We start from the raw sequence: 25,434 nt of genomic DNA, 5'->3' as shown, positions 1-25,434 counted from the left end.
GAGAGAGTGTTTTGTACCATGCAGGTAAAATGGGATGGCCCTCAACAGTCCTACCAAGACTTGATCATTAAGAGAAAGCTGGGGAGAGTGGTAGGAGGAGAGGAATTTGGTCATCATTTCCCCTTTTTCCAAGATTTCCTTTCTTTTCTGTTGTTACTGAAAGGTAGCTTTATTTTTTGTAGTTGACCCACAAAATTTGTACGTATTTTGGGTGTACAGTAAAATAATTGAATACATAGATACAGTCTGTAATGATCAAATAAGCTTCTCCATCTCCTCTTATTATTCCTGTGTGTTGGGCATCTTCAGTCTCTTCTAGTTAGTTCAAAATATATTATAAATCATTATAGACTATAGTCACCCTGCTGGGCTGTAGAACGCTAAAACGAATCCCTCCTATCTACCTGTATTCTGGTACCATTTTCTTACCTACCTACCTTTTTATTTTTCTTCCTTCCCTCCTTGTTTCTTCCTTCCTGCCTTTTTTCTTTCTGTTTTTGGTAACAGGAATTAAGCCCGGGGTGCTTAACCACTGAGCCACATCATCAGCCCCCTTTTTAAAAAATTTTCATCTTGAGACAGGGTCTCACTAAGCTGCTTAGGGCCTCATTTAATTGCTAAGGCTGGCCTCAAACTTCAGATCCTCCAGCCTCCCAAACTGGCTGTCACTGTGCCCGGACCATTATCTAACCTTTCTGTATCTCCCTTCCTTGCTACTCTTCCTAGTCTTTAGTGATGTCCATTCTACTCTCTTCTTCTATAAGATCAACATTATAATTTCCACAAATGAATGAGAATACACAGTTTTGTCTTTCTGTCCTAAGCTTATTTTATTTAACACAAGATTTTCTTGACTGTAATCAAACTCTTGGTCAACCTCAAAGGGTTGAATAGCAGTAGAATCCTTAATAAACATTCAATCTCCTTCGTCAGTTCACCATGGAGTCTTGTTTAATCCTCTGTGGGTCATCAATGCTCTGTGGTAACTTCCTCCTTTCTGTTCTTTCCAGGTATCACTGGCTATAGAATCACCACCACCCCTACAAGTGGACAGCAGGGTAATGCTTTGGAAGAAATGGTTCGTGCGGATCAGAGTTCTTGCACTTTTGAAAATCTGAGTCCCAGCCTGGAATACAATGTCAGTGCTTACACTGTCAAAGATGACAAGGAAAGTGTCCCTATCTCTGATACCATCATCCCAGGTAATAGAAAAATAAGCTGTTCTCCTCAGAGTGCCAGTTTCAATAAGTAGGGATTGGAATCTTAATCCCCAGATGGCTGAGTGTGTCAAGTGTGTTTGGGATTTAATGTCAACCTCCCAACCGCACTTTCCAAAACTACGCAGTCAAAATGACTGTTTGGACAAAGGCTTGCTGATAACACTGCTTCACTGTCTGTGCTTCACTGGGATGCTCTTTGTTGCTATGAGTATGTAATGGAGTGGCAACCGTGGCATGAACTCTCTACTGTTTGCTCACGTGGAAATTACTAAAACGTCATGTGTCTGTACTCAGTACTGATGGCCTAAAAGTAATATGGTAAATGCATCCCATTGTGACATCTGTGCCTGATTTTACAGTCAGTTTCTGCTTTTAGCAGCCATCTATAAAATATTTTTTTGTCTCCATGTGTGAGCACAGATGTAATGTATGGTTGACAATATCCAGTTCCTTATCTTGCAACTTCAAAGTTTTTTTTTAAATTGGAGGAGGGAAAAGAGAATGAAGAAGGAAATCAAGGCCATGCCCACAGGGCATTCCTTCTTATGAATTGAAAGAAAAGACCTATCTAGGGATACATTCGTTGTTTGTCCAAAATTGGATGATGACAGAATGAAATTACTGCACAGACTGTGTCCTCTTTGGCACTGTTTGGTATGTGTTTACTAATGCTAATTAAATAACTTTGATTATGAATTAAAAGATTGGCAGTGGCCTTGGACGCAAGCCTGTCTGTCCTTGGCCTGAATGTGCTTTTTTGGGAAAGGCACATTTCACACCGTACATCCATAATGCATTAGTATTATCACCATGATGTTGACATGAGTTTTGTATGAGGCAAAAAAAATTTATCAGCCAGTTTTTTAAAACCTTCATGCAAGCTTTGATTTTCCTACTGAGACAGCTTGAAATTTTTTTTAAATCATTGCTGATACTTAATGTGGATATTGTGTCTGGGTTCATGGTTTTGACATCCTAAACTGGCCTATGATTTTTAGGAATCTGAGAAGTCAAACTTTACTGTTTAGGGACATTTTCAAAATGCAAGAAAATCCCTAAAAGAATATTGTAACCTGTTTTATTTTCCCAGGAAAGCAAACTATTCAGGATACTTAGGACATCTTTTCAGATCATTTGAAATAGATTGCATATTACCATCATTGCTTTACCAGTCTATCAATTTGACTATAGATAACCTGATATACACTGCTTTATTTTTTCCTCTTTTTTTTTTTTTTTGCTTCTATTTTCCTGATGCCCCCTCTTCGCTTTGTAACTAAATAGAGGTGCCCAACTCACTGACCTAAGCTTTGTTGATATAACCGATTCAAGCATCAGCCTGAGGTGGACCCCGCTAAACTCTTCCACCATTATTGGGTACCGCATCACAGTAGTTGCAGCAGGAGAAGGGATCCCTATTTTTGAAGATTTTGTGGACTCCTCAGTAGGGTACTACACAGTTACAGGGCTGGAACCCGGCATTGACTATGACATTAGCGTTATCACTCTCATTAATGGCGGAGAGAGTGCCCCTACTACACTGACACAGCAAACGGGTGAATTTTAAAAACTTCTGTGTTTGACACATGGATGGTGTTGCATGCTGCCAACAGCCACTCTGGTTAAATATGGATGTTTCAAGGGAGAAGCCAGCAATTGGCCACAGAGATGAAGATGGGAGGGATTGAGCCTAAGGAATCTAAAGCATATGCCTGACTAATTGAAGTCGTATGCAAAGAGTCTTAAGTGCACTTTCATTTAAACTGCAAGTATGCATAAAACTAGAGGAATCTAGATGTCAGATCTAGTAAATACAAAGCAGCAGAGGTGAGTTAAATTTGTAGACCTAGCATTTTTTTTAAATTCCTAACATAAATACCAAATTTTAGGATGAACACCAGTTCATGCTGAAAGGTACTTCCAGAATATGCCATTACACTCTTCCTTCTACCTCTGGATAAACTCCACCATGTTCCTTTTTTGTAGCTGACTATAAAGCCATCAAAATTTACAGTAGAATGGAAGGGGTTGTTTTGATGTACAAGAAAAATAAACTTCAACATATGCTAGATTTTGTTGCTATCATAAGGTAAAGGAACTCCTCTTTAACCACAGTCTGGGGACAAGCATGCAACATCTTAAAGGTTCTCTGCCCTGCATGGTAAGAAACGTACTGAGAACCAATTTGCATGAACCCTTCTCACTTGTAAGTAGAATTCACTGAATGAAATTGTGGCTATGCCATTAGATCATAGATATTTCATGTCTGGGGGACATTTAGGACCTTCTTGTCTTTTGTCTGTGTGCATGTGTGTTTGTTTTTTTTGGAACATACCCGCTATGTTTCTTTTTGCTGTGTGGAAACTTAAGCCTCTTTGGCCTGGGATAAAAGAATCTTAAGTGGTATTCATCATGTATGTAAAAATCAACCTATTTAAAAGTAGATTAAAATGATTCTTCAGAACACACCGATGATGGCAGAAAGGTTAAAGGAGCCTAACAGTACTGAATGTAGTGTTTGATTTTTTAACAGTAATCATTAGATTTAGATTAGACTATTTGCATGATTATGACTCTTTTTCCTTTATGCATGAAATATTGATTTTTTTTTTACCTTTTCAGTGGATTTGTGAGCTTTGACTTTAAAAATCATATTAATATAATCTTCCTTTTTATTTGAAACCAGCTGTCCCTCCTCCCATGGACCTGAGATTCACCAATGTTGGTCCAGACACTATGCGCGTCACCTGGGCACCCCCTTCATCTATTGAGCTGAGCAACCTGTTGGTGCACTACTCACCTGTGAAAAACGAGGACGATGTTGCAGAGTTGTCGATTTCTCCATCAGACAATGCAGTGGTCTTAACAAGTAAGCAGTCGGGTACATCTGTTGAATAAACACTAGCCTGGAGCAGATGTATTAATTCTCAAAGAGAATTAACGAAGAAGAGCTGCAGACGAGCTCCAAACTAAAGTCCCAAGTCCACTTCTGTAAATTCTGAAAGACGTAATACTTATTGCTATCTCAATATACTGTTGATATCTACAACTTTAGTGGAAAACCCTAAAAGTAATGTTCCAAGACTTCAAACACATTCTGCTTTCAACTAAACACATAAAATAAGTGAATTTCAAGAGAAATTATTTGACTAAATCTAAGTGTTTAGAAGAGAAAAAAATAAAGATTGAAAATAGTGTCCCCAAATCTGTTGTGTTGTCATTTTTTCTTGTTAAAGTATCAGTAGATAATCTACTTAACATTTGAAAACTTAAAAACAGTGACTGATTGCTTGGGATAGATCAGGATATTGTGAGGACAGAAGTTTAATTTGTACTTCAAAAAGCATCTGTTGGCAGGATTTCTCAGAAGGCTGAGGTCTTAGAAAACAACTGACATTAAACAGGTTATGGAAATTGTCTCTTTCTAGTCCCTGCCATTTTGAAACAGAATATTTTTTTAAAGAAAATAAGAGTAGGCTGCAATGAGGTGCTGTGTTTCACATAAACATTTCTTATTATATTTCACTATTGTGATACAATGTGTGAGAACATCAAAGATTCCACATAAGCAGAAATGGCTTACATTTAGGGACATTCCTAAATGATGGTCTCAAAACATCCTCTTCCTTTCCAACATGTTCTAGAAAGCAAAACACAAAGAAAGGCAGCTATGTGTGACCATGATCTTGATTTCTTACTTGCTGGCTGGTGACAGAGAACATCCTTATATTTGCATGATAGCGTCCACAGCACTATTTTTGTTGTAGAGCATTCTGGAACCATTGGTGACCTCATCACCTGATATACAGTAAACCCTGCATTGCATGTTGGTTCCTGCTCAACCAATACCTATTACATGTTCATGTGTTCTAAGACCTTCTGGTCCTAATGCTATGACCTCAAGGTAGCCATTTCCCCCTTAGAGAATTATTATTATCCTGTTTAAAGATGAAACAACTGAGGTCCCCAGTTGTTAAGTTACATTGCCTCTGGCAACTAGGAAGGAAGATGTGATGTTCCAGCATCTAGCCCTCCCTTCTGGTCCTTTTCCAAACCTTGCAGGACCCTCTGCAGAAAGACTGAAGAGTCAACAGTATATAGGGGAATGAGGGTATAGTGAGCAGAAGTTCAAAGGTTGGAAAGCTTCCTCTGTACCCTTTGGTTATATCAAAATGGGAGAAAGGGTTACTCATGGATGTAGGCTAAACTTTTAAAATATATTAATATGGCTCAATTGATTGCTATACCTTTATCATGTGACCCTTTTCCAATAAAGCTTATTAAGACAATTGGTCCTGACCTGGGTCAATCACTGAATGATCCTGGGCAAGTCATTTAAAAATGATCATTTCTGTTTGCCTCAGCTTTCTTCTTTGTAAAGTGGGGGGCGGTTGTCACCAACCAAACATCCAGAGGTACTGGTTATAGGTGCAGATAGAACTAAGTCATACAGAGGAAGAACTTAGGACAGGGCTTGGAGAGGACTCAGGGCAAGGTGACCCTTCATCATCACCTGCTTACAGACCGTCTCCAGGTATCCATGTTTACATAGTTGTAAGTTGTTTGCAGGACTGAAAGCTTGTATATGGTATCAGTTGAAATAGTCCCAGGAGTACTTTGGTTTTTCCTACCTTCAAGCACAAGTGTAAAATGAGTCTCACTTGCCTCTTCAGACCCCTTGCCTGGGACTGAATATTTAGTCAGTGTTTCCAGTGTCTACGAACACCATGAGAGCATACCTCTTAAAGGAAGACAGAAAACACGTGAGTCTTGGAGCAACATGCTTATCAAGTAGCCCTTGCCTACCGATTTTAAAAAACAAAATGAAACACTACTTCTAAATATACACCTTGTCTTTTGTGGTGATGATGGTGTGGGAAGCCTTGTCATTACTTTTTCTTCAGTGGTCTTGAAAATTAAAAGACATCTCACTCAACAATTAGTAATTTATAATTAGCAATTCAGTCAGTGACATTCTACTCCTGCTTCCACAGTGGACTGAAATTAGTTCAGAAACTTTGCTGTCTATGCTTTAAAAAACAGAAAAACAAAAACAAAACAACAAAATGAAACTCCCAAGAAGAATATCTCAAAAACTTTATTATTTTAGAGTTGCTGGACATTTCTTTTCATGAGACAGTATGTTCTTTCTTAAATATGAATGCTTTTAATTTTTCCCTTAAAAAAGCCTATTTTAGTGTGTTTAGTTCTTCATAGTCCAAAAAGGACTTCCCAAAAGGAAGTTGATATATCACAATTTTGTTTGAGTATATTATTAAATAGAATTAGTGAATATTTCAACTCAAATAAAAATTTGCTGGAAGTCCCAGAAGGGTTAAATAATTTGAATCTGGGTTAAATAAAATGAACACTGAATTCTTATTAATTTTCAAAAGTTCTCAATTCATAAAGAATTACCTGCATTGGATCTGTCCAGGATAATGTCTTCAGTTTTAGAAAGTTTATGTCCAGCATCATCACCACTAACTCTGTTGACAAATTAGTCTCTTCTTGGGCACAGAAAGCTTCTTTGGTATCTTCTTTAACTTGACAGTGGGCAGACCTTGTCTTACTTTGAGAGATACAGGATGGAACTGGACTATTTGAACATTGAAACACTTGAAAATATTACTTCCCACAGTATTTTAAACACTGGTCTTCAAATGTGATACAGAGACTACTGAGCTCAAGTATTTAAAGTGTTTTCAGGATTTGAGAATTGGCAGATATAGAACACACATTTCAGCAAACTTTCTTCCTTTTGTATCCCTTCTTGTTACGTTCTCCTTCTGAATCTTTTCTGGACCAGGGAATCCTCTAATCCAACAAGAGCTATCCCTTCTACTTCCTGGAATTCACTCTATGTTCCCTTCTCCCCACTTCCTGTAAGATAATCTTTGACCAATGACCATCTCAACAGCCATCCCTGCTCCAACCAACCTGAGGTTTACTCAGATTACACCAACAAGCTTTAGTGCCCAGTGGACACCACCCAATGTCCAGCTCACTGGATATCGAGTACGAGTGACCCCCAAAGACAAGAAGACCGGACCAATGAAAGAAATCAACCTTGCTCCTGACAGCACCTCTGTGGTTGTATCAGGACTCATGGTAAGAAGTGACTTCTGTCATTGGAATAAAGTAGAGCCTCTCTTACATAGTTTATTAGGTGGTAGAAACATAATCTCATGCTTGATCCAACTGATCTTTTCCTCTCCTGTCAAATAATTTTATTGTGATTTTTGTATCAAGAGAATTGCTTTTTGTTGACCTAAGCTTTTCCAGATGACTATTGGAACAGAATTTTATAAATAGCTTTAGATTTTGTGCAGCTCTTTTGGAAGTATTCTATATATGTGGGGGCAATTTGCATATCAGTAGGCTGAGTACATAAATTCATTTAGTTATACATTTTTTGAGTGATGTCATCTTGGCAAGAAATGTTCTCCAGATTGTACCAACCAACTTGACCCTACCCTCATTAAAAAATGTTTAAATCCTTCTAGACTTATATATGGAAAACTAGCTAGAGTATCAGAGAATTAATATATATCTTAAGACCAGTTACAGGGAAACTACAGAAAAGGGTTTCAGAGACAGAAAATAAAATTATCTTTGTCTGTTACCATAAAAATTCTTGATTTACACCTGTCATATCATAAAAGAAAAAAAAACCAGGCTATTACCCATTTTTCTTATTTTTTCATCACCAGTTTTACATGAAAATGTGAGTTATAGCTTACTTGGGCATAAGCCCATTTTAAAATTCATTTAATTTCAGTCTGTTGCTGGTCATCTGTAGTATAGAGATGAAATTAATCTAGGAATTGACAGTGTTGTGAGATTTGTTAGTTTATTTCTTTTTTACTAATAACCACTGAATTATCTAAGCCATGGTGAAACTCCCGGGGCTTCTTGCAATGACACTGCTAAAGCTCACCAAGCCCTTATTTCTAGGTGGCTACCAAATATGAAGTGAGTGTCTATGGTCTTAAGGACACACTGACCAGCAGACCAGCTCAGGGGATCATCACCACTCTCGAGAGTAAGTAATCCAGTTTTCTAGTTTCAAAATTTTCTGTATAAACAAAGAATGATAAATGATCTCTCTGGTCACTAAGTTAAAAGTGGAATGAATCCCAATGTGGAAATTGGTGGGATTCCCTAACTTTTTGACTGTTACCTTTTTTGCCCCTTCAGAAAGTATTCCACTGATACCTAAAATGAAATCCTTTCATAATGGTATAACACTGGTGTTAAAGATTAGGACTAACAGCTACTTTAGGCTCCGCTTGTTAGAATTTGTTTTCCTGGAGTTAGGTCTGGGGAGGACATGTTGACTTCTACTGTATCTTAACAGCACCATAAGTATGGGATCAAATTTGGCCCAGATTTTAGTTTCTGCTCCATCAATAACTTGCTGTGCGCTCTTTCAGCCGTCACATAAAGTGTCAAAAGTTCCATCATCTATAAAATAGAGATAAAATAGAATCTTTTCTGTTGAGAGAAAAGATATGAAGCCCCATAAAAACAACGAAATACTAGCAATAATACTGGCTATATATACATATAATTGCTAGCTGGCCATGCTATTATAATTCCTACCACACACTTTTACAGTACAGTAAATTAATCATTTTAATACTTACTGAAGTATTTGTAGGTACTATAAAGTCAGACCTGGGAACCACTGGTAGTATTTATAAAGCTTTTCAGTTCTTCAAAGAAAAAGGCACGCAATGTAACTATTTCCATATTTTCTAATTACTGTTGAACATTCTTTGAATGCCAAGGGAGATAATCTACAAATTATTTAATCAATGTATTTTCTGAAGAGGATGTATTTTTAAAACATAAAGAAATGTTTTAAAAGATCGAAATCTCACCTATATGGGCCAGGCAGGCACTAATCTCTAGCTATAATCCCATGCAGATGTCAGCCCTCCCAGAAGGGCTCATGTAACAGATGCTACTGAGACCACCATCACCATTAACTGGCGAACCAAGACCGAGATGATCACTGGTTTCCAAGTTGATGCTGTCCCAGTCAATGGCCAGACCCCAGTTCATAGAACCATCGGCCCAGATGTCAGAAGCTATACCATCACAGGTGAGGGGACCCACCACCTTCACCACAAGTGACAGTCAATCAACATTCACAATGTAAACCAGCTTCTTAGTTATTCTATGTCTTATATGATTCAATTTATTTCCAATTTTTTATGATAACAAAGCTTGAAACAGTTATTCTCATACCATAACCAAAATAGTTTTGTCCTTTGAATCTCTGATTTTGGTCTAGTGTGTGGTCTCAGAGAAATGGCTTTTTATCAGATTTGTTCTTTCATCCCTATGCCCTTTCTTATTTAAAAAAAAAGTAAAATAATGTAAAACCAAAAGAAATAGGGTCTGAGGATTCGGTTCAATGGTAAAGCACTTGGTGAAGCTCTGGCTTCCATCCCCAGAAGCACAAAAAAATGAAAATAGAAAAGAAAAAAAAATGAAATGGTGGTGTATAGTTCTTAGCATTAATATAGATTTTAAAAAGACATAATTAATAAAGACAAACAACATTACTTAATAAAGGTCAAAGTTCAGAGGGAATTTGATAAAATAGATCAATTTAGGTCTTTTTGTGCTGTACAATTCTGATTCCAAGTACCAAATAATGACCACCTAATTACCCTATAGAGAAAGTACACTCAGTGGGGCACCCCTCATTCTCCAAGAGGACTGCTTCTAAAGTAGCGTTTTTGCATTTAAAAATTTATTTTAGTCGGAGGTCCTTCTCTGCATTAGTGATTTGCTTTTAAGTATGCTCCACAATAACAGTTAATGTCCACATTATGTTCTACTTTATTGTTCAAAGGTAGACCACTTCCATGGTCTGTATAAACATGGGTGGGTAGATGAGCCAAGAAAATTGCAGGTGTGTGCTTGAAAACTTTCCTAGTAAAGAAGAACACATAGAAACCATCTCCTCTCACATCCCAGGTTTGCAACCTGGCACGGACTACAAGATCTACCTGTATACCCTGAACGACAATGCCCACAGCTCCCCCGTGGTCATCGATGCCTCCACTGGTAACTGCTTTGTGCTGAGGGACACCACTGGCTTGTAGTATAATCAGACACATGAACTTAAGAAACAAATGAAGGGTGTTTGTAATATGACTCCCTGTGAACCATGGGAAGAGCTTACAGAATTTCACTCTCTTAAGTCTGATTAAAAGGGCTGGGGGGTGGATATGGGACCATTTTCTTGGCTTTTATTTTCTGAGACTTAGTTTTGCTTTCTTTTAGCCATTGATGCACCATCCAACCAGTGATTTCTGACTACCACCCCCAACTCCTTGCTGGTAGCATGGCAACCACCCCGTGCCAAGATCACTGGCTACATCATCAAATATGAGAAGCCTGGGTCCCCTCCCAGAGAAGTGGTCCCTCGGCCCCAACCTGGTGTCACAGAGGCCACTATTACTGGTATTGTGCTCCCTCCCTTTCCTCTTTACTCCCTCTGACAGTCTAAGTCTTGAAACTCCATCTGTATCTTTGATGCTATATCATGAGAACGGGAAGCCCTGCACTTCAAAAGACATTCTCCACACAGTACCCTCCATATGACATGACGTTCTATTCTGCCCATCAGGCCTAGAACCTGGAACCGAGTACACAATCTACATCATTGCCCTGAAGAACAACCAGAAGAGTGAGCCCCTGATTGGGAGGAAAAAGACAGGTAAAAAGCACTTTCCAGGTAATGAGAGGAACGTTAAGACTAAACTAATGAATGATGGATTTTGCATTGTGAAAAGGGTTTCTCCATGTTTTGATGCGTATCTCTTGGATGTTTTTTCTAATTGCCCAGTGTATATTTTGTACTCTCTGACAGGAGGAATAACTGAACATCCTCTGTAGAATTCCATTTTATTTATTTATTTATTAAAAGGCCAGTCAATATAAAACCTTGTTATTACCTTTCAAAAATTCATATCTGATATAAAATATAAAACCAAGTTGTTATTGCTATTCTTCTATACTTTGTGTTGACTATTTTTTTTTTTAAAAAAGGAGGGATAGAAACCCCTCCCATTGTCTTATTATTTGATTTCTGAAATTTGGAACTAAATAATGTTTTACTTTGTCATTCAGTCTTAGTTCAATTTGGAGAAAATGCTGTACATATGGCAATAGGAAAGCTTTCAAAACAAATATGTGTTCTTACCTCTTTTTACCATTTCCAACCATGAAAACTATTGATTTAAATCTCTGCAATGCTCATACTTCTGATTTAAACCTCTGTAATTCTCATACTTCTGATACTGACATGATCGCTGTGGATTCTAGTTCCTATAATTTGTTTCTCAGGTTTAAAGAGAGAAGAGAATGGGGTGGGGAGGCACTACACATTGCAGTTTCATTAGGCTTAATTTGAACAGAGGCAGCTTCTGTGGTGCTCAATGGTTCAAAGCTTTGTGTCTCTAACAAATTCATGCTAACACTTTCTTTTTCTAAACTATAAAGAAACCTTTGAGAAAAATCATAAAGTTTTCTTTCTGGGAAAAAGTGGTTTTTTTTGTAATCTGAGAACTGCTGGTTTTCCAGGGGCTTTGATCAGGTTGATAAACAATCTTCATTGCCTGAATTGATAATGGTTGCTACTTACTGAAACTTAACGCACTTTGCTTTTTTTGCTATAACCTCTCTTGGCTAGATGAGCTTCCCCAACTGGTAACCCTTCCTCACCCCAAACTTCAAGGACCAGAGATCTTGGATGTTCCCTCCACAGTACCAAAGACCCCATTCATCACCAGCCCTGGGGTTGACAATGGAAACGGTATTCAGCTTCCTGGCACAAGCCATTGGCAGCCCAGTTTGGGGCAACAAATGGTCATGAGGAACATGGTTTTAGGAGAACCACACCACCCACAGCAGTCACTCCCGTAAGGCATAGGCCAAGACCATACTCGCCGAATATAGATGAGATTCATGTCCCCAGGGAAGAAGTAGACTACCACCTCTACCCTCACATTAGGGAGCTCAATCCAAATGCCTCTACAGGACAAGAAGTTCTCTCTCAGACAACCATCTCTTGGACTCCATTCCAGGACAGTTCTGAGTATATCATTTCATGTCAGCCCATTGGCACGACAGAAGAAACCTTACAGGTAATCAGCTCCCTCCCTGCCTGTGGCTGGGAAGCTCAGAAAGGAATAAATTAGAGGAAAGAAGTGACAAAGTTTTCCTTCTGGGAAAGTGTTTTGTAATCTGAGAATTGCTGATTTCCCCAGGGGCTTTGATCAGGTTGATAAATAGTCTTCATTGCTTGAATTGATAATGGTTATTAATTGGTAATGGTTATCAATTCCCATGGGCTTCTTACTAGTAGGATTAAGAGGCTCTGATGTAAAATGGCTACTTCTAGAACTTTTAGAGAGATGGCACATTTAAGCACTGATCATTTATTAAAAGTCCATATGGCTCTACTTGGGAGGATGTACCAGAGAGCGTCATTAGCTTTTATTCAGTAGAGAATGAAATCATTTGTATTATCTTCACACATTGGAGGCTCCATAGTAAGATGAACAAAGAGATGATCTTAGAAAAGAAGAAAGATATTCCACTGAATTTACATTTGTGCACCATTCTTAGTTTGTCCTTGAAGAATCCCATTATCTGTAGTATATACAAGGAAAAAGAATGTAAGAGGAGATGTGCATGTCAGCTGTTAGAAGTAACGGATTCTCTTACTAAAACCCCATCCTTTAATTTGTCCCACTGGCACAGTTTTTTAAAATGACTATGTTGTGGGAGATTCCTGAGCTTAGAAACCTGAGTTTGAGGATGTGCCATTGTTTTAAGGACTCTGTATTGTGTTGTGGTCTACTGCCCACTGTGCATGGCCAGACTGTCTCCACAGAGAGCAGTGTCTGTGCTTGATGTGAAAGGATCATGCAGGGCTTCCATGGGCTTCTACAGAGCCACATCTAGTAGGATTAAGAGGCGGCTAGTGTTGTTGAGGGCTCCTGCTAACTATGGAGCACATAGGCAGACTTTGGGTAGGAAAATCTGAGAGAAGTGACTATTCCATGCTCATTCCATTTCTCTCCTTGGCCAGTTGGGACTCCTATATACCCCTGGTCTTTATTAGTTTCCCTTTGATTTGTTTAAACAGTGAGGGTTAATGATAAGGGACCAGGGGAGCCCGCATCTGTTCTTTACTATAATGCTCTCTCCCCATTTTGGCTGTACCAATAATTGCAGTTCCGAGTTCCTGGAACTTCCACCAGTACCACTCTGACAGGCCTTACCTGAGGGGCCACCTACATCATCCTAGTGGAGGCAATGAAAAACCTGAAGAGGCACAAGGTTCTGGAGGAGGTTGTGACTGTGGGCAACCCTGGTATGTAAATTCACATGTGGTTTAGGCACATGCTCCTTGTTGGACTGCACCAGAGAAGGCTTTTCCTAGTGACTGTTCCTTTGTTGCTTGTTGCCTTGCAACTGTGGGAAGTGTGCCTACCATCAATATGAAGTACATGAGCAACCTTAAGTTCATTTAACTTTAAGTGTCCTCACCAACACACATGCAGTGTTAGGATGACAGGCCAGTTTTTTAGCCCAAAAGTATTGAATCCTTCCCAGTGTCTTGAGTTGATATGAGGCACTGGTTTCCTGGTATACTTTCCCGTACCCCTTCCTTCTCACCATGCTGTGGTCCCCTAGAGTGATTCTTAGTACCAATACTAATGGGAAATTCTCCTCTGCAACCCATTTTTATCCAAAGAGCTTCCTAATTCTAAAGTTATTTCACTTTTTTTCTCCTGATGATATAGGTGTAAAACCATCATAAAGGTTAAATGACCATTGACTTTATTGTGGGGTGGGGAATGGGTATTGGGGATTGAGTTACATCCCCTGCCCTTTTTATTTTTTATTTTGAGATAGGAGCTTGCTAAGTTGCTTAGGGCCTTGCTAAATTGCTGAAGCTGGCCTACCATAGCCTCCTAAGTAGCTTGAGTTTCCAGGCATGTGCCACTGTGCCCGGCAACCACTCACTCTTCTTTGTAGCACTTTGCAAGTCCTTTCAAGCCAGTAGCATGCCACCTGGCTTTTACTTTGCAGCAGCTGATGTTATTCACCCAGGAACATGAGATAGGAAAAAATCAAAATCGTGAATCCTGAATCCTGAATCTTCCCATTGGAAGGGTCTCTCTCCACACCAAAAAGGAGTGGTAACTCATGTCTATGCCATGTGACAGAATTCCATCCTAGGGTCCAGTTATATAATTTCAGCCTTATTCTTCATCTGACAAAAGACTACTATTTTATATGTGTAAACTTTGGTGAATTATAGCAGCTAACTGCTGGCAGGCTGGGGGGAGGTTCTTTTGTCTTTGTTATTAGGTATTGCATTTTGTGGCTTTAATGGCAAAATTGTTGTGTGAAAGGAATTTTTGAGAGCATAAAGGTTTTTGTGCTTTTCCACATCTTTTTATTTTCTTTAAAAGATTCCATCTCCATAACATTAGTTACGATAGAATTTTAACTCCTGAATATTTTTGGAATAATGAATCCCCATTTAACAGTCTTAAGTTCTTTCTGTTTTTCTTTCCTACTCCGTATTCCTGGCAGTGGTGTTCTTCATGATAGCCAGGGTCTCTTGACTTTGGCTATTGGTATCAGGGACTGAACTCAGGGGCATTCAACCACTGAGCCACAACCCCAGTCCTTTTTAAAAGTTTTTATTTTGAGACAGGGCCTTGCTATTTTTCTGAGGCTGGCCATAAACTTTCAATCCTTCTACCTCAGCCTCTTGAGTCGCTGGGATTCCAGGTGTGTACCTAGCATGCCTGGCTTACACAAATTATTTTAAAACAAGTTTTTCTAAAACATAAGGAGACAAGATCTTCGGTCACATGATGAGACTGTTACTTAGTCCTAACTCATGTACTTCCCATTTGATTTCTCCTATTTGAAACAGTTGGTTTTATTAATAAAATCAGTTTTACTATCATAATAACTATTTTGCAAAATCTAGGATTTCCAAACTATTATGCAAAAAGATGCAATAATAAAAGTGAAGACTGCATTATAACAGTATATAAAAATGCTAAGACCTTTGCATCATAAGCAGAAGGTAGCCTCTGATAATATTTCTTAGTTTAGTGAGCACTTTCTACAGGTTGGCAAAAGGACAATACATTGGCTTCTTGGCCTCGTGAGAGAGATGTTAAATAATTAACTCAAGGTCACTCAGGTCCTGATGGAGAGGCATTGCTACCCTTGTTCTTACCTGGCTTAAATTGCCTCAAGGTCGATTCCATGTTCTATAAAGTAGATTTACCAGATTTGATCATTTTTACAATTGAAGACAAAAGTGAAAGATGGTCTCCTTTTCAGATGCTGGTGGCAAGTGTCCATTGGCTACACCTTTACATCATTTATGAGAGTGGCTGATACATCCATGGAGCAGATGGAATTTTAGAGCTACCGGAATTTTTCTGTTAGATTAAGTCATTGTATATAATGTTCTGGTTTCTTCTTCTTCTTCCAAACCACAAATAATAGGTCTCTTTTGCTTTTTCTTCCATTTGCTCATAGGCCCAAACCAACCTATTGATGACACCTGCTTTGACCCCTACTCGGCTTCCCATTATGACATTGGAGATGAATGGGAGCGAATATCTGAAACTGGTTTTAAACTCACGTGCCAGTGCTTGGGCTTTGGCAGTGGGCATTTCAGATGCGATTCATCTAGTGAGTAGAGTAGCTTGCTCTGACCATCCACTCTTCCTCCATCTCCTCCAGTTCCATACATTCGCATTAACGTACCAAGGAGTCATGTTTGGTAGACACAAGCTCTTCCAAATATTTGAGAAAACTGTTGGACTCAAAGTAACATTTTGCATCATTGAAAAATGATGGGAAAATTTACTTGTTGAATATTGCTTCATTTCAAGTCGTATGCTAATACAACTACTGATTAAAGCAAGTTGTTGGTGATGCCTTTGAAATTTTCTGTTAAGTCAAACTCAGTGGAGTCAGTTCTCATTTAGAGTACCAGTCAGAGAAACCCCAATTCTCTTTTAATCTTTAGTGTTAAATGTGGTTCAAGATGATGATTCATATTCATACTCATTTAGCACAAATCAAACATACACATGTACACACACACTCTCACATTATATACACACATCACAAATACACATTGAATATGTGTGCGTGCACACACACACACACACACACACACACACACACACCAGCCACATAGTTTGAATATTGCTAGTAATGTAAAGGAAAATGTACAGATATACTACTTGTCCATAATTTAAAAGCCACTTCACCAAAATATATTTGATTTTCAAATTATAGAGATTTTAATGTTTCAAATTACAGTGATCCTAGGATTATCTATTGTGCCTTGAGAGTTACTATTAGAATTTATAACCTTTCACTTATCCTTTGATTTTAGGAGATATAATCATTATTGACCAATGGTTCGTTTTTACAAGTGTTAACCATTATACCATATAAACAACCCTTTTATCAACTTTTACAGAAATCATATTCATGGAAGTAAAACAGAACAGATTTTTAAAGATTTCTTAAAAGTTGTTAGTTGACTTGTATACATGAAATGGCTTAATCCAGATTGAAATTCAAAAGCCAACTGATTTTTACAGTGTAGATTTCTGAGCTTGGCCACCTGAAAATGGTATATAAAATTGGGAGGCTGAGCAGAAGTATGGGTGTGCACTGCGGTAGAGTTGGGTGTGCTAACATGTGGCAGCAATGAGGTGGTTGGTTTTTAACTTCTGAAAATGAACTACTTTCTTAAAGTCTGCCTGTTTTTTTGCCTGCGTAAGTATTAGGTGCAATTGTGGGAGCAGAAGTCTAGGGTTGTTTATGAGTGTCTTTAGATCAACTTACATATTCTTTGCTTGAATGTCATAGTTGTTTAATGCCTTTTATTCCAATTTAAGAAGACTGAATTGTTGATTTTATAAATTAGAAGAAAAAATGCATTCTGATGTAAACTTCCTAAGTGTGTTCTATTTAGTATAAATCTCAGAGACTAAAAGTCATCTTTTACATATGGTAAAGGCATAGAACTTGTGGATCCTCTTCAGCACCAGGTCTCTATTTGTAGGGATGATAGCCAGGGTTTATCATTGTTTTGTCATCTATGTTTATTCTTTCTTTCAACTTACATGCAAGAGGTCATGGCAGAAAGAAAATGCTGATCTGTTTCATTGCACTTCTTTGTATCTAAGGTCTCTGCAAATCCAAAACTGACTTTAAAAAAAAAAAAAAAAAATATATATATATATATATATATATATATATATATATATATATATATACATACATATATATATATATTCCTAAAAGACTACTCTGATCCTGCTTTCATTCACCACAATTTTAAACCTTAATGAAAATTTAAATGGAAATCATTGACCAAGTGCTATGACATGATTACTGTGGAGTGCCTTAAAATGGCCTAGAAAATAATAAATAGTAGAAACTGTATTTTTAATTCAACTGAAGAATCAGTTCACAGTAGGGATTGTGACCTTTAACTTGTCATTCTTTCGAGATATGTGGATTTTAAAATCCTATATCCCAGTGTGCTTTTCTCTTGAGAGTCAGAACACAAATAACTCTGCCTGTGATTTTCCCACCCACATAGAATGGTGCTACGACAATGATGTGAACTACAAGATTGGGGAGAAGTGGACTCGCAGGGCAGACAACGGCGAGATGCTGAGCTGCACGTGTCTGGGCAATGGGAAAGGAGAATTCAAGTGCAATCCCGGTACATCATTGAGAATGGTTTCCGGAGCTCTATTGGCACACCCACTTCCATTAGGGGCTGTAACGCCCATTCACAGGATGGACTGGAGACTTTAGGTCCCCTTGAGGTTTGAACAGAGGCTTTGTTCATCTTTTGATTTGGAAAAGTGGAGGTGAGCCTCAAAAAGGAGTCATGATGGAATGTTATTACAGGCCACTTTAGCACTTTTCTGAGTATTTTGATCATTATCTGCAGTGAAAATGGTGGAAGAAGTCTCTATTGGTCTGTCAATTCAACTTTTAAAATATGATTTCCATTGAACCTATTAGATCTAGTTTGTGGAAATGCTGCCTTAAGATCTGAGAAGTAGTACCTCTCTTATGATGATTCATATAAATTTGAGTAATTTGGACTTTGATGATACAAATTTAGGATAAAATAGAACCCACCCTTGTATCAAGCTGAGTCTGCATTGCTGTTCTTGGTCTTACATGTGCTTCTGATTTGTGCCTACATGTAGATGGAACAACATGCTACGATGATGGGAAGGTTTACCAGGTGGGAGAACGGTGGTAGAAGGAATTTTTAGGTGCCATTTGTTCCTGCACATGCTTTGGAGGCCAGCAGGTAAGATGGGATGTGCCAGGTTCCCTGCAATTTAGATATGACACAGGGGAGGCTCCTGTATTTACATGCTGTGTGCAAGGTGCCTCCATGCCTCTTATGAAGAGTTGATAAGACTCTGGAGCATCCTCCCTGAGAATGGCAGACAGCCCCTCCCCATGTCTGCTCTTCTCAGGCTGTTCTGTTCTTCAGCACTGGAAGTGTTACCTGCTATGGAGCACTGAGTAGCCAGCTCTATGCTGATGGACAATTTCCCTGTGGCCTTGTTGTGAAATATTTCAAATAATACTTTGGGTCTAAGAAAATTCCACTTTGTGCCCTCTCTTAGTCCAAATATATATCCTTGTACTAGCTCTACCAATATGCTAAGTAAATGGGACAAACAGGAAATGAGAAGTGGTCATGGCTCTACTTAATGATATAGTCAGAAATTAAATTAGTATGTATTTAAAATCAAGCTAATTAAGGAAGGTTTTTGAGTTGAGTCTGACAAATACAGTTCTGACTATACTGGAGTCAGCAAGAAAGGGTTTATGGAAAAGAGAAGAATAAACTGGCTGGACTTGGGGTGTCTCAGATTTGGTTGAGGGAGCAGAAGGACAGTAAGCACACCCCCAGGGACAGGATGAACTGGCCCAGGTGGGCTCCATGAACCAAACCTCTGCCTAAGTGTCTTCTTGTCAAAAATTAGATGGCAAAAAAATCCACTATTTAAGCCAGTACTCCTCAGCTATTTCTACTATATGCCCTCCTTCATTGTAACAACAGAATGCTGTGCCTCTCCCAAATAAGTAAAATTTCAAAGGGAAATGACTCTTGTAACTGGAAAGTAATGGAAGGTCATCGTCCTTCGTTTTCAATGGAGACATGCCTTTCCTAACAACACTCCAAATTCTGATCCATGGGAAGGAAACATGCTTCCACCCCAGGCGAGGTCCACAGTATGATATATTTGGCATTAACCAGTTACAGATGCACAAGAAGAAAATGAGCGTGATGGAAAATGTACTTTGGGGAGATTCATCTGGCATCAGGGAAGCTTCTTCAGGGTTCTCTCTGCATCACCTTACCAAGGGACACAGTCCAAGGAAACTGATCTGATTCCATCCCTAGAGTGTGAAGTTGGTCTCTTTCTTTCAAACCCCCCCCTCTTTCTCTCATGAAGACCGATCATAGAACTCAGTCATCTTGGTATAAAAATGTGTAAAGGAGAATTTATTGGGAAGTAGACATTGGTCACACTTCAGTCACTTTGTTACTTAATGAACATGAAACCTTTCCCCTGTGACCCCTATTCTGTTCCAAAGTGCTCAATGAACCACTTATGACAGGAGTAGGAACATTCCTGATTCTGTAGGTAGACATTGACCTGCATTATGTTAGGTGTTATGGGAAGTAGGCTACAAAATGGAAAATGTCTAGAATATATAAAAGATATGAAATAATGTATAAAATATATTTAAAAAAATAAGAAAGAATATATTATTGTTCTTTGGGTTGCAAGAGGAAAGTCCTGTTCAAGTTAAGTGGGCAAAAATGTCTCCCATAACTGAAAAGTTCTGTATCTACCAGCTTGAGGGGCAGCTCCCACCATGGCATATGGAGTCTGTTGCTCTTAGGCTACCTTTTCTTTTCTAGTAGATTCCCTGCTTATGGTAACATCCATGACCAGCTTCAAATTTACCGTCTCCCAATTTAGGAACAGAGAAAGAGAACTCTCATTTCCTCACACTTCAGGCAAAAATCTGAGAGAGCTTTATTGGTGTAGCGTGGTCTGTTCCTATGCTCCACTCCATTGCTGGCCAGAGACAAGACTTCCATGTTACTGGCCAGGGTGGTTTAGGAAGGGAGTAGCCACACAATGCTGGAAAGACCATGGCTAGCATCAGCCCAACTCCATGGTGGCAGCCCCAAACCATGGCCCATTGTGTGACTTCCCTCTCTCTCTCAGCAAGCCACTCCTCTCCCCTGGATCTCTATTTCCTTTGCTGTATAATGAAGGTATGTGTCTATGTGGTCTCAAGTCTCTTTTAAAAGCTCTAGGATTCTTTGAAACAATCTCTTCCATCATCTAGTATTAAAAAAAAAAAACATTGCTGAGGATGTTGGGACTGCAATCAAACTTAGCAGACTGAGTGGGATTTAGATAGGAAGAGAAGAGAGGAAATTCCAGGAGAAAGACAAAGTGTATGCAGAGGCCAGTGTGAGCTTTGGTGATAAACCAAAATGTATTCCAAGAGTTGCAAATGCATGAGATTCTCATCAGTGCTTCTTTAGTGATTAACTGCTTATATTTGACCAATGCACAAGAGCTGAAATTCTTAACTCAAGCACTAATTATGATGCCCTTGGGATGTCTGTCATAAGCTCCATTTGTTTCATCTCTCTCCTCCAGGGTTGGCTCTGTGACAACTGTTACAGACCAGGTGGTTCAACTGTTCCTGAAGGCCCCTCCTCAGGTCACTCCCCCAACCAGTATACACCGAGATATCATCAGAGAACAAACACTATAAGTCAATTTGCCCCTGTAGACTCTCCCTAAATGTAATTGGGTGCATGACAGGGAATCTCTTTCTGCAGATTCCTTTCTTCTGAATGAACCAAATATTTGTTGTTGTTGTTGTTGTTGTTTTAAAGATCTCTTAAGTGACTTGTGTGGAATACTGTATCCTAAAGCATCATTGAATTTTTGAACATCTCTCATTGCTCAGTATATGGCTGGGATCTTCAAACTAGAAAGTTTCTTTTCTATGAACAGTTGTCACAAGTCTCCCCTTCCAACCCACACCCCCATATACTTTATAGAGTATTTGCTACTGATTCTCTTCTTCTTCCATTAACAGAATGTTGATTGCCCAATCGAATGCTTCATGCCTTTAGATGTGCAGGGTGACAAAGAAGATTCCAGAGAGTAATATTTGCAACCCAACGGAACAAGCATCTGTGTCTGCCATGGTCTATCCGAAGTCGAGTGATGTTAGCAGATCCCATCTTTGAATGTTTGTTTCTTTTCTTAGCCTTTTGCTCTGGAGACTCCAGCTTCAGCTCAACTCACAGCTTCTCCAAGCATCACCCTGGGAAGTGTTTTGAGACTTTTCTCATAAATGAGGGCAGTATGTTGCCTATTCTGCTTCAGAATAGTCAATACTGCTCAGTATTTTAAATGAAATGATTCTCTGTGTGATTTGGTTTGCATAATGTATTGAATAATGTTACCAAAAGTTTAAATAGGAAAGTTGCCCAAACACTTCTGCTTTCATTTAATTGTCTGGCCCACAATACTATAGGAATGGCGTGTCCTTGCTACTGTGATATTTAAAATATCCACAGTATTCACTTCTTCCAAATGATTCTAACAGTTGCTTAGAAGTGTCTTTCTCTTACCTGTTATTTATCAATTTTTCTCAGTATTTTTATACAGATAAAAAATTGTATTGAAGACACTTGGTATGCGGTTGACAAGAGAAATTTGGTATAATTATGGTTGGTGATTATTTTTTATACTGTATGTGCCAAAGCTTTACTACTGTGGAAAGACAACTGTTTTAATAAAAGATTTACATTCCACAACTTGGAGGCCACTTCTTTTTATATCAGGTATTTGGGGAGAAAATAATAATCACCATGAATGTTCTTTTTCTTTTCAATTCATCAAACATTTAGATAGCTCTGACATGCAAGGCTCTTTAATTCTTGGGTTACTTCTGTACAAGGCTTTCTGCTTTTTGCTGCAAAAACAGCTTCACTTTTGTCATTTCTCCACTCTTCAAGAGCAGAGAGATTTATGTTTTTTCCCTTAACAGATTTAAGTAGCCTCTCATCTTTATGAAACATGCCAGCTAGCACTTCAGAAGCATAATTGAAACAACCTTTAGTTGCTTTTTTCTAGGCATTATTATTCTTCCCTCCCTCACTCCCTCCTCCTCCTTTCCTTCCTTCATTGAATAAACATCTTTTCAAATAGATTACTTGTGAGGAAAATAAAAGGATAGCTGAGCTGTTAGTACTTCCCTGCACTATACTATCAAGTAGCTTTGTCTTAGGGAATCCCCACGGTATAATAACCTCATCCAATCTGTCTTAATTCATGTCGACTGACACTTTAGCATGACTTGATAAACTACCATCTCAACAGTTGCCTTACTCATGGTCTGCAAAGATCATTTCCTTTTCAATTTCACCTTGGGGAAGCAACAAAACTCTGAGATTAAATATGACATTCAGGGGTGGGGGTATAGCTCAGCGGCAGAATGCTTGCCTAGACTGCATGAGGCCCTGAGTTTGATGCTTAGTACCATGAAAAAAAAAGAAATAAAGAAAAGAAAAGAAGCTGGGCATGCCTCCAATCCCAGTGGCTTCAGAATCTGAGGCACAAAGATCAAGTTCAAGTCCAGCTTCAGCAATTTAGTGAGATTCTCTCTCAAAACAAAAGTGCTAGGTGCTAGGGATGTAAAGCTTCATGGTAAAGCACCTCTGGGTTAAATCTCCAGGAGAGAGAGAGTGAGAGAGAGAGAGGGAAGGAAGGAGGGAGGGAGAAACCCTTTAAAAATCTCACTTTCAAAATAGTAAATCATGGCATAGGAAATAGTTGATTAATAATTAATAAAAATTCAGGAAGCATGTTTTTATATTATATACACATTTGAATTGATTTAGTTTATAAAATGCTTTGACATTTAGTATCTCATTTGGGGGAGATTTTATAGAGACTACAGGTCAGATGAGTTTTCCTTAGCAATATACAGACCCAGACTCCAGATATCTATCTATCTATTTATTTATTTGTTTTACAATCGTCTTTTATATATTTATTTATTCTTAAATATTTATTTATTTATTTTTTTAGTTATCGGCAGACACAACAACTTTGTTTGTATGTGGTGCTGAGGATCGAACCCAGGCCACACGCATGCCAGGCGAGCGCACTACCGCTTGAGCCACATCCCCAGCCTCCCAGATATCTATTTAATATCACTAATCTTTCAGCTTTACCAGTCTATCAGTTACAGCCTAGCTGTTCCATGTCTATTAAAACAACACAAAAAACACAGATCAAAGTTATATTAAATGACTCTCAGACATAAGTGGGTTACCCCTGCTCATGGAAGAGAAGACTAGGACCTAGGACCAACCTACACAGTATACAGTAGGTAATTCTATCAAAGACGTCTGCCCAAGAGAAAGCAAACCCTCATAGGTGAGGGACCAAGCAGCACCTCAGCTTAAGCTTAAAAGGTATTTATATCTGAAAATAAAGTCTACTGGATCTTCTCTGACATAACTTTCCTATGTTCACATATGAATACACCATCAGTGAAACTCCACATCACGTACAACCACAAGAATGGGATCTTAATTAAAACAAGTTATACTCCATGTATGTATAATATGTCAAAATACACTCTACTGTCATGTATCTAAAAAGAATAAACAAATATAAATTATTTTAAAAAACAATCTACTGGATTTTCAAAAGCAGTATAGTAAACTTATGAATTAAACTCAGAACAAATCAAGTAAATATAAATGCTCTGTTCTGTCTGGGCATTACAATGCAAGACATGTATAATAATCTTTTTTTATTAACCATTTCTCGGCAAAATCATTCAAAATAAAAACTAAGTATTTCCAAAGATCTATTACAGTTTTTAATTGACTCATGTGACTGTTCCCACTGAGAATTCTCTAAGCAAGGCAGATCAAAAAGACATAATTAAAAGACCGATCTGGATTTAGGCAACAAATGGGAAGAAAAACCAGGTGAAAGTAAAAGTAATAAATATTATCAGGTTTTAAAAAGAAAAATAAAGGTTTTTAAGTTTTACAGTGCCTTGCTGTGCTTGATTTGTAGTAAAATTTGTTGTGTATTAATATTGTTTTCAGATCTAATGACCTAAAAGAATTATGCCAATTACCTATAATAATATCACTGTGTATGTAAGGCACACTTTCTGGGGAGGTGAATAGAGAAATAATCAGGTGGATACTACAAGTTTAGGAAATGACTTTTTCTATTTAATTATATTTCCATTGAAAATTCTATTCCATTTCTAGTTGTATGAAACTCATTAAAGTGATTAAGAAACATCACATCAGCACATTTAAGTGCTGAAATTGCTTCCTATTCAGTAAGTTCCCATTACTGTGGTAGGGAAAGTGGCAGGCTACAATTTTAAAAGTCTCATTTTCAGGGAATACAATGCTGTTTTTTTTTTTTAAAGTTTCCTGTTGGGACTCCTCATGTTTGGGGATATTTTAAGATTGTCCCCAGGACAGCAAAGCAGAAGCACGTACAGATGACCTTAGACTAAGAAAGTTCTTTTCAAGAGTGATGGCACTTAGGTTTGCAATGCGAATTGTTTTCATGATCATGTTGTCCCATTCCATAATCTCATTAAAATAAGATTCAATTTGAATTGCAAACAAAAATCTATATAAAATACAAATAAGGGAAAGAAAATGCCGTGTGTAATAAAAAAGCAAGAGAAATGGTGCTTCAGAAGCTAAAAGCCCCAAATGGAAAATTCCTTTTTTAACATTCCTCAGTAAAGCCGGATATAGATATTAAAGTGTGTTTTACATTAGCTTGAATTCTTTTTTTACTTACTCTTTAGAGACATACGGATTTTAACAATTCTAGAAGCTAAGTTTATCTCTAAAACAGTTTTTATGTGGGGTCTTCCAAAGGCTTTGAAATTAGCATTGGTTGGGGATGGCAGGAAATCACAGGAAGCACTCTGCACTCCAGGGTTGGAGTCACCTGTCCTGTGTGCTGTGCACCACAGTGGG

At 38.3% G+C, this 25,434-nt stretch overlaps 1 protein-coding gene across 1 annotated transcript in view; it reads left to right on the top strand.

The window, feature by feature from the left end:
- LOC143389961 (fibronectin-like) overlaps positions 1-21,560 on the top strand; it is a 50,785-nt gene extending 29,225 nt beyond the window's left edge. Inside the window, 18 exon segments of the mRNA XM_076842651.2 lie at positions 1,011-1,202; positions 2,507-2,776; positions 3,907-4,089; positions 5,894-5,983; positions 7,135-7,331; positions 8,178-8,265; positions 9,154-9,330; positions 10,215-10,304; positions 10,524-10,703; positions 10,870-10,959; positions 11,935-12,111; positions 12,114-12,388; positions 13,485-13,623; positions 15,825-15,980; positions 17,917-18,042; positions 18,542-18,648; positions 21,041-21,172; positions 21,489-21,560. Of these exon segments, the coding sequence (XP_076698766.2) occupies positions 1,011-1,202; positions 2,507-2,776; positions 3,907-4,089; positions 5,894-5,983; positions 7,135-7,331; positions 8,178-8,265; positions 9,154-9,330; positions 10,215-10,304; positions 10,524-10,703; positions 10,870-10,959; positions 11,935-12,111; positions 12,114-12,388; positions 13,485-13,623; positions 15,825-15,980; positions 17,917-18,042; positions 18,542-18,648; positions 21,041-21,172; positions 21,489-21,560 (2,741 nt within the window).
- The last annotated feature ends 3,874 nt before the right edge of the window (positions 21,561-25,434 follow it).

This window comes from Callospermophilus lateralis, unplaced genomic scaffold, assembly GCF_048772815.1.
Source record: "Callospermophilus lateralis isolate mCalLat2 unplaced genomic scaffold, mCalLat2.hap1 Scaffold_129, whole genome shotgun sequence".
In the NCBI taxonomy this organism is placed as follows: Eukaryota; Metazoa; Chordata; class Mammalia; order Rodentia; family Sciuridae; genus Callospermophilus; species Callospermophilus lateralis.
This window is presented reverse-complemented; position numbering and strand designations above follow the sequence as displayed.